General features: G+C 36.8%; 3 protein-coding genes across 3 annotated transcripts; 1 reads left to right on the top strand and 2 right to left on the bottom strand.

The window, feature by feature from the left end:
* The first annotated feature begins 220 nt into the window (after window positions 1–220).
* LOC145616886 (uncharacterized) lies at window positions 221–850 on the top strand. Its single transcript, XM_081671601.1, has one exon. It carries the CDS (start codon window positions 221–223, stop codon window positions 848–850), a length of 630 nt encoding a protein of 209 aa, XP_081527727.1.
* Window positions 851–3,112: 2,262 nt separating this feature from the next.
* LOC145617402 (protein WHAT'S THIS FACTOR 1 homolog, chloroplastic-like) lies at window positions 3,113–6,573 on the bottom strand. Its single transcript, XM_081672103.1, has 2 exons — window positions 5,030–6,573; window positions 3,113–4,129 (listed from the first exon to the last, which is right to left on the bottom strand). The coding sequence occupies exon 1, from the start codon at window positions 6,370–6,372 to the stop codon at window positions 5,137–5,139; it is 1,236 nt and encodes a 411-aa protein (XP_081528229.1). The 5' UTR covers window positions 6,373–6,573; the 3' UTR covers window positions 3,113–4,129; window positions 5,030–5,136.
* LOC145616885 (uncharacterized) lies at window positions 3,294–3,779 on the bottom strand. Its single transcript, XM_081671600.1, has one exon. It carries the CDS (start codon window positions 3,777–3,779, stop codon window positions 3,294–3,296), a length of 486 nt encoding a protein of 161 aa, XP_081527726.1.
* Window positions 6,574–10,089: the final 3,516 nt, after the last annotated feature.

The following is a 10,089-nucleotide window of genomic DNA, read 5'->3' as shown; positions in this document are numbered from 1 at the left end:
GGTTGAATAAACGCTTGCCATCGAAGAACCCGATTTGTGGTGTTTGTGGGTTGGAGGAACTGAAGAAACTGAGCTACATTGTTTGCACCAATGTGTGATAGCAAAGCTGATTTGGGAGGAGTGTGATCTAGCAGCTAAGTTGAAAGATAATTTTCAAGAGTTTGGGGAGTTTGCATGGGCTGGGTTTGATATGCTTTCGTAAGCTGAGCACGACTCTTTCATGACAATTTTTTGGGTGATTTGGTTAGCTAGGAACAAATGGGCGTTGAAAGGGGAGAAGTGTGATCCCAAATCATCAATGCAATATGCAGAAAAGCTCATGAAGGAGCTGAAGGGGGAGGATGAGCAACCAATGCAGGGAGGGGGTAGGCGCAAGCAACGTTGGAAGCTTCCTAAGGTGGGCTATGTGAAGCTGAATGTCGATGGTGGCCTTAAGGAGGGACTGGGGTCCAGTGCGGGGGCTATCCTTCGTGATGTTGATGGTCAGGCGCAGCTTGCAGGGGCCTGGATAGTTGAGGATCGATGGGAGACGCGGGTTGCTGAGGCAAAGGCTGCTGATTTTGGTGCCGGAAGGCTTGTTGTCGAAAGTGATTGCTTGAGTTTAGTGAATGTAATTCGGTCTTACGATAGGGGAGAGAGTAGTTTTCATATTGTCCTTGATGATATTTATCATGTGTGTAACTCTTTCGAGAGTGTAGTGTGGAGTTTTGTTCGTAGGGAGGGGAATAAAGTGGCACATGAGCTCGCTCATTGCCTAGATTGGGAGTTAGGTAACTTTGTTTGGACGATGGACTTCCCACCGAACGTTGTTTCTTGTTTAATTTTGTACCTTCCGATGAATGATAATTGATTGCCTTCGGGGCTTTTACTCAAAAAAAAAAATTGATTATTGACTTGATTCTAATTGGGTTGGAAAGTAGACTTCCAAAGCTTTTCAAAAGTATATCATTTGTCTTATTCCGAATTCGTAAACCGCAAAAAAAAAAAAAAAAAAAAAAAAAAAAAAAAAAACTAGGAAAAAAACGCCTAGAAATTTCGAAATTTCAAGAAAAAAACGCTTGGAATTTGTGTTTCTCCTCTGGAAATTTCGACTATTTTTCTGAAACTTCGACGATGATCTTACCCTCGGTCAGTGGTGGTTTGTTGGGAGGATAGAATGTTAGATTGAGTTAGAAGGAAGAAAAACAAGGAATTCACGAGAGGTAATGTTCGTCCATTCATGTTTAAATGCGAGCGTTACTTGGTAAATATGGGTGTCGTTAAGCTTTTCACATTAAACACTATAAACTAAACTTTTTTACTTAATTAATAAAGTAGTGGGGCCCAGTTTGTATCTCGTCTTTCCATTAATTTTTATAGTTTGTATAACTTTGTCTGTTTTAGAGATATAATTATATTATTAATTAAAATGTTTTCATTTCTCTCTTCATATCAATTTTTAAATTTTTACCCAAAATTATCATTCACTTTTCCTCCTCAATTTCTCTCCCATTTATTTAGTAGTAATACGCGTCTTAGCTAGTCGTGTCAGGTAGGGGTGTAAATGAGCAGAGCCAAACCGAGCCGAGTACTACCTTGTTCATGTTAAGTTCATTTAACTTAGACGAGTTCGAACACAATCCCGAGCTTTCAAGCAAGCTCAAAATCTGTTCAAGCTCGGCTCATTTAGTACAATATATGTTCATGAACAACTCGTTTATTAAATGAGTTGATAAATGAGTGATTGATGAACGAGCTTGATAATAAACAAGCTTTTATAATAAACAACCTTTGTACTTTTGACATTTGAAAATCTCAAAAGTAGCATAACAATTAAATCTAAATCACACCGTATAAACTTAAGATTAAATTAACAAATTGTGAATAATAATTCAATAATTCATAAATATAAATAAACGAGTAGTTCATGAAAATAAATAAATGAGTTGTTCATAAACATATCTGAACGAGCAAATGGCGCATATCTATGTTCGTGTCCAATCTCATTTATTAAACGAGCTTCACATTGTTCAAACTCGACTCATTTATTAAATAAACGAACATGAACGAGCTTCAACCGAGCTCGAACCCGAGTAGTTTATTGATCGGCTTGGTTCATTTACACCCCTAGTGTCAGGTGAGCTTTTTCCTTATGTCACAAATCGAGTTATTGACAACATTAATGAAGAAAATATATACAAACAAATCTTTTAAGGGTATAATATCTGTACACTATTCTTGATAGTTCAAAAAAAAAAAAAACAATTAACATTAATGAAGGCAAATAAGAAAATAAAGATTTCAAAGAGTATAATTGTCCAAACACTATTATAAGAGTTTTTCAAACTTTTTAAAAGTATATAAGTACATGAATGGATGGAAGGAAGATTTTAAAGAGTATAATTGTCCAAACACTATTATAAGAGTAGTGTACCGAAAAATAAAAGTCAAAATAGTGTGTATTTTTTTTTTTTTTTTTTTTTTTTGGTGTTTAAAGAGCCACAAAGACAAGTTGATAAAAATCAATCCCAGAATTACCTTGAACCGGGCGGGGAGCTCTAACCTCTTGAGCTAATACCTCACTCTCTAAATAATGTATCTATAATAACACAAGGTAGTTATATTTTTGTAAAAATATCTCGGATATCCATATTAGTGTCTTGTGTCTACATACCCAACCTGGCTGAACCACCCGCTTAGTGGAGTCACCCGACTAACCCCTAACACTTTCACTAGAGGTAGAAGCCCCAAGATGAATTTCAAATCTTTGTAATTAGATCCAACCATTGGAGATAACAAACAAAAACAATATCATAAATTTTAAGATCCACCATTGGAGATAGAGATGGCGACTTTAAAATCATTTGCCAAGAAATTGACAATTTCAAAGTGTGTTTATAAGAACGAACCTTTCTGCAAGACAGTTTTCAAAGCTACTATGTTAAACAAAGCATCTCCACAAATCTTTCAATACCACGATTAGGCTTACAATCACTTTGACCTTCCCATACACAATCCATGGCCAGAATTTCACAAGGTGTTGCCATGCTGTTGTGATAGTCGCTTGTGACACCATGACAGACTAATATTTAAAGTGCTACAACAGTTCAATCAAGGGACAGAGAATCTGAAATGAAAGATATGAGTAATACTTATACATATGCAAAGAGCTATGTTATTTGAAGAGTACACACAAAATAAAGCACCATACATTAACAGCTATTATTTGAAAAGTTGCATAAATAATTACCATACCCCTTTAGCCTACATAGTACATACCCTAACACCTTATAAATCAAATTCAACCTCACAAATCAATTCATCACCCGGCCTGGACATTGATAGGTGACACTACAGTCTTCACTAACATTAACCGTATAATCATGTGAAGGCTTGGCCAGAAATATAGGCAAACGAACGAGCAAATCACAGACACATTGAGTGTCGACTTCTTTCAACCAGCGACAACATTCCTCTGCTGCAGCACTGACAGGGGCAGAACTCGTATGCCTATGCCTGTGATGGTGTCCATGTCGATGGCCAGTTTTTGGGGGACAAGGGGGTTGAGCAGGTGCAGGAGGAGTTGGTGGAGAAGGTGGAGCAGGAGGGGGCAACGGTGAATAAGGAAGCATAGAACATGCATGATTAACAAGGGCAAATTGGGAAAGGCACAGAGGACGGAGTGCAGGAAAACTCGGGAATGGAAGTGCAGGGGCTGGTCTATATTGACAATTTGACTTAGATATCACAGCCAAGAATGTAGTAATGAAAACCCATAAAGCAATTTTTTTTCTTTCCATCTTTAGCAGCATGACAAATTTTAAGGGCACAGATGCTAGATAAAAGAATAATGTTCTTCTGTACTTAAGTAAAATCTAACTAGCTTCTACTTAAATAGTAGGGCATTCATGCACTTCTTGTTGGTCACAAGAAGGTGCTTCTTTGATGGTATATAACAGAAGATGACAAGGGAGTGATTTTGAAATACCAGCTGATATAAAGCAGATTAGGTTCCGGACGGTTGTAAAATATGCCATTTCTTTTGTGTGAGCAACATTTACTAGATTATAATAATATTTGCCCTTCCTAGCTGTTGTCATGACAACTTCGCTCCTATTTTGTCCTCTGGTTGAAGTTCCCTTCCCGTCTCCTGCATAAGAAACACAATCAATCAAATAAATTGCAAATTGCATTCCTACTAAGTAGGAACGTGCAAACTTTCCTAACATAAGTTCTGTTATAATTTTACTATGTGCCTAGTATCTCAACACTAGAAAAAAACTGAGGATAAAGTAACCTCATTGTAAGGTTGCAATAAAGTGTTGCTCAAAATTTGCCTGATCTATGTTCACACATATATCACATTCATAAGGACACCACGTCAAACCACTAGAGCTCATGTTCACACATATACCACAACCATAAGTACACCACATTAAACCACTAGAGCTCATGTTCTCCAACATGGAAATAAAAATTGGAGCCGAATTTACCTAGGGAGGGCAACCACAAAAACATTGGCAAAACTTAGACCATGGCTAGTTGGCTACTGAAAGGCATTGCAAGTAGCTTTTGACAATAATAGATGCCCAAATACAGCTAAAACCATATTTAATTAAGATGTTAGGTTGAACTGTGTGAATACTTAGAATATAACATCACATTGTTTTTCTTTGCCGTGCTTTCAGCCTTCAGCATATTCAATTCAGTGTTAAACATTGTCTAATGCACTCACTGAGGTTTAATTAGCATATAATCAGCTATAATCACATAAGAGCATAGGTGGTATATTGCACAAATTGTTCCAAATTGTATCATGTTAGTAATAGCAGAAATTATACTCGAACAGAGGAGCAGTCATACAACGAGAAATAATAGAGAACAAGTATAAAAATTCTAATGCATTATAAGGTTCTCTACGAGCCTAAGATTGAATTTTAAAATCCAAACTAAACAAACATAACTAGCAACATCAAATTGGAAGTGTAATCAATATTATCTAGCATAGCATATAACTGAATTCTACCAACTCTATTTTTGCTACCAATACCCAAAATATAAGGCCACTATGAACAATTGAACGCTAGGAGCATTTCCAATCAGTGCGAAAATCTCTGCCATCAGCATCACAACAATTTCAGGCAAGTTTCTCCCCATTCAAAGATGTTCATCATCCTCTTGAGACTCCAACTCCGAACTCCCAAGCGTCACTGACTTATTGCGATTACGAGCACTTTCCCTCCTCAACCTCAATTCCTCCATCCTCATTTCCCACCCCTCCTCCAGCAACTCAACAAACTTGTCCTTAATTTCAAGCAACGGATCCCGGTCAACCAATACACCACCCTTATACGCCTCCCTCAGCACCGCAGTCTCTATCCCTCCCTTCAAAGACATATAGAATATACCCGAATGCCTAGTAAACACACTCGAAAATGCATTCGACAACATGTAATCCTCACTAAACTTCCCTATAATCGGAACAGGAATCCTCTTAAACAATGATAACGATAACAACTCATGAAGCACCCCTACCATCCTCTTCTCCATTTCCCTCGAACTCGAGTCTAAATGAGATGCATCGTCGTAAGGATTAATGTAAGGCATCTCCATCCAATCTCGAACCCACTCTCTCATTTCTTTCTTGATATAAAACCCTGGTGGCAATTTCCAATCAAACGAATGTCTAACCCTAATCCCAGTTAACCTCTCTTCTTCCTCAGCCTTTAACATTATCACAGATTTCGCAAACTCAGGTTCCCAAGAAACCAACTCTAAATACGATTTCTCATCAAAACCACCAACAAATTTGAAGTAATTAGGGTATTTGGGGATTAATTTGCTCAAAAAATCATTCGGAAACCCGAATTCTCGCTTAACATGAACCAATTTCTCCACATTAATCACCCTATTTTTCGCCATCATCAACATTTTACAAATTTTCGAAACAATTAACAGCTCATTTTCAGCAAAGATCCGCTCTTCTTCTTCCAAAAACCTTCGAAGTGAATCACTAGGTTTGATAAAAGTAACAGAATCCGATTTAGGTCGAATTCGATCGAAATAAGTATCAAAAAGAAGAGGGTTTTGATCAATGAATGTTTTTGCAGTGACATTGAGCTTCAATCTTTCTCTTCGCTTCTCTAAGTAGCGTAATGGCATCACCTGACCTGGTTCGTTGAGAACCTCTTTGACGACTCGAGCGCAAAGCCGCCATTTTTTTTCGGCCCGAATTGATTCGTCGAGCTTCTCGTCTTTGCGCCAATGGACTTTGAGATTGCAGAATGATGCACATTGTAGCAGATTCCAAACCCTAGAAATCGAATTTGGGGGAAATTTTGGGGGTATGAGAGTGTTGAAGAAGGTGATTGCTTTATGAGGGTTTTGTAGCATAGTAAGTTTGGATTAAGTTAAAATGATTGAATTAAAAAGCTTGCATTTCATCTTGTCACTAACTATGAAATCACACACATTATATGTTGAAGAGAATACTACGTATACAATACGTTAAACTTGTATTTTCTCAAAGGGTAATTTTCGTCTTTTTGCTCAAATAAGTAATGGTATATGTGTCAATTTAGCAGAACAAATACTGTAACTCACATATTCATTGTTCTCTCTCCTCAACAATAGACTTTGAAAATTCTTCAACGATGAAAGATTAGAGATCGAGGAATTCATTAACAATGGACGAAAAGCTCACAAACAATGGCAAACACCTACCATTGGGGCTAATCATGCCCTTAATTTATATTATTTTCTTAGGATTTTTCATTACATTTGGCTGCTAACGCCGCCGGAGATGATGGTGTTGGGGTTTGTTATGGTGTTGGTGGTTTTGAGCATGATATAGATGGTGTTGGGCATGGTGTTTGTTATGTTGCTGCAATCGACATTGATGATGAGAAAAGGTTGGAAGAAGGAGAAGGAGGAAGAGGGTGAGTCAACAACAAAAAAAAAAGTAAAAGTTTTGTGTAGAACGGACTCACGTGAGAAAAAAAAAAATTTGAGTAAAAAAAATCTTAATGGTCAGACTTTAGATAATAATAGTCATATATTAGATTAATATGGTTAGAAATTAAATTATAATGGTCAGATATTAAATTATAAATATCAGATGCTATATTATAATTGTCAGAAAATAGGTTAAATATATCATAAATTAAATTATAATGGCCAGGTATTAAAACCCCTTCTTTCTTCCTCTTTTTCTCTCTCCTCAACAACCCACCATCTTCTCCTCTTTCTCTGCAACTCACATTTCCTATCTCCTCCATATTCTTTCCTCTCTAATTTCCCCAGTCTAATACTACCATTTTCTCACATCTTCCGGCATCTTGCATTAAACATGTTGATTATCTACATATTTCCTCTCTAATTTCCCCTGTCTAATTTTCCCCTCTCAAATACTCACATTTTCTCTCTCCTCCATATTCTGTACTCACATTCTCTATCTCCTCCATATTTACAGGGGAAATTAGATAGTATTGTATAAACACGAAGGGGGTGGGGCCGTGGGGTCGCCGGCGCCGGGTGATGGGAGGGGGAGAGTGGTAGCCGGCCGCCGACAAGTGGCTAGGAAGTAGCGATAGGTGGGGGATGGGTGTGTGCATTATAAACTGGACTCACATGAAACGATCTCACGCAAAACTTTCTCAAAAAAAAAAAAAAAAGAAACACACACACACACAAAAGAATATTTGTAATTTTGTTATTATTTGCCATGTTGAGAAATATTAATGTTTCTCATAATGATAAAATGGGGCAATCCTATGATGGTGATTGTGAATTATAAAGAAATAAAAAAAATTGGGGAGAAAAACATACTTTACTCGTGAATAAAGGGATATGCGACGTATATATATACAATGATTTTCCTTGGAGAATAATAAACCATATACCTAGAATATTGCGGAATAATACAAGGGTATAATGATCATCCGATCCACATAAACCCCCAAATATATATATTTACACATATATATACATATGTATATATATATATACACCATACATATATATATGTATGTATATACATATATTTACATATGTATGTATATATATACATATACATATGTATGTATATAAAAAAAATAAAAAATAGCCAACAACTAATTAATCAACAAGTGGCATTCTTTGAGGAGAGGTTAGGTAAGGACCACAAGGGAAGAAGGGACCAATACTTGATCCCCAAGGCTTCCAAGAGAAACCTTATCCTTTTCTAATACATGATGGGAAGATTTGAAAATGAGTTTTAAAAAGGTGTCTAGGGTTGTGGTCTTTAGTAGTACATACAATAAACTCTAAAACTATCCCATCAATAAAGGGAAAGCCTAGTGTATATCCACTAGAAAACTCATAATTAATAAAGGGATTCAATCAATTCATCGTGGAATTAGGTGCACTTAATCTCGCAATTATGATATACTGATATTTGATATATATGAAGATTAATATGTATTCTGAATTAATTTTAACACTTTTTCCTTCAATAGTTTTTATTCCATAATGTTTTTCTTATAACAAGACAATAAATTAAATAATGGACATCCATCGGAAATATTATGAAATAGGAAATTTTGCAAAAAAAAAAAACCCCACCTTTTTAAAGAATTTAGGGTTTTTCTAAGCTATACCCCTAAGGTATTCGAGTTTCTAAGGTATACCCATGTTTTTTCAAGTTTCTAAGCTGTGCCCTTCAACTCCTTATCAATACTAATAATAAAAGGGGAATATTGATTTCACCAACTCTCCCACATTTATGGAAGAGCGGATTTCTCTCTAGTGTTTCCTTATAAATATCTCTCTTGGAATTTAGGGAAACCCACTTGAGTAAGAGTTAAAAAAAGGCATCTCCACTTGAGAGAAAACCTATAAACTCATAATTACTCGAGTATTCCTCTTGGTTGGACTTGGCTAACCTCCAAGTAGTAGACCTAGTCGGGGTCGTGTTGCGGGTGGATACCATCGGAGGTTATCGCCCGTTGTGAGACTTAAACTTTCTCAAGTAAGAGCTCGGTGGTCGAGCGAAGCACGCTCCAAGGGTAATTTCGTCTTTCCTTAGTCTTGTTAACTATGACTTTTGATTATATTAATTGTGAGTTTGTTCTTGGCTCGGGTTTTATTTTCGCGGTGAGTCGGACTCATCAAAACCCAACATGAACCACTATGCAACAGCCACCCAAAATATCTCTCCAACCATCTACTATATATCTACTCTTGAAACTCTATAAATAGAAGCACTTGCTCTCACATATACCAAGCCATTCCCACGTACAATACTCCACCATGCAATCCCATTTCTCCATATACATACTGCTCCTTCATTCCCATGCAATGTCTCCAATCTCCATCCACATGGACTTTCCACTAAAAGTGTCACTGCCCAACTACTATATTCTAATCCCAATACCACTCTCCTAAAAGACCACTACTGTAATGTACTTCTACAATACTACTTAGCCTACTACGCCATATACACTCTGGCATATACACTACAAAAGTCCTACGCCCAAGATATGTACATACATTTATTTATACTCATTTATAGTGTTACCAAGTATCATACATATCTTGTAATTGTAATTATTGGCTTTTTGCCCGTATTATAGTGGATTGGTGGCCTCATTGCCACCCACGTTTTTTACCCACCTTCATTGGAGTTTTCCGCGTCATCATGTCGTGTCTCTCCCTTCTTTCTTTATTTTTCCGTCATTTACTTTCTAGTTTCTACATCCAACGCTCCCTATTTTAATTTAGTTGATTCGTAGCCCGTATTCCGCATCAAATCCTACTTGACGAAATTTAGCATAAATAATTTGGGACCGTCTGTGGGGATGCAGCCTAGCTTAAAGTATTTGTTTAGAGTGATGACAAACAGGTTACTCGACGCCGAAATTAAGCATAATGATTTCAATATTATGTATGAAAACATCATATACCTCGACGCCATGAAGATGATGACGTAAACAAATATCATGACGACATGTGTGAAGACGAAACCTCTATTTCATGGCGATGACAACCAAGGGTCACACCATCAAGTTGTAAAGACATTGACAAAGGATTAGAACATCAGATAATTGTGATCAATGGTCATGACGACACGAA

Source organism: Chenopodium album, chromosome 26 (assembly GCF_948465745.1).
Source record: "Chenopodium album chromosome 26, dcCheAlbu1.1, whole genome shotgun sequence".
Taxonomy (NCBI): Eukaryota; Viridiplantae; Streptophyta; class Magnoliopsida; order Caryophyllales; family Amaranthaceae; genus Chenopodium; species Chenopodium album.
This window is presented reverse-complemented; position numbering and strand designations above follow the sequence as displayed.

Bases quoted from the DNA above. Each gene is read 5' to 3' on its own strand.
- LOC145616886 (XM_081671601.1), top strand. From the start codon at position 221: ATGACAATTTTTTGGGTGATTTGGTTAGCTAGGAACAAATGGGCGTTG.
- LOC145616885 (XM_081671600.1), bottom strand. From the start codon at position 3,779: ATGGAAAGAAAAAAAATTGCTTTATGGGTTTTCATTACTACATTCTTG.
- LOC145617402 (XM_081672103.1), bottom strand. From the start codon at position 6,372: ATGCTACAAAACCCTCATAAAGCAATCACCTTCTTCAACACTCTCATA.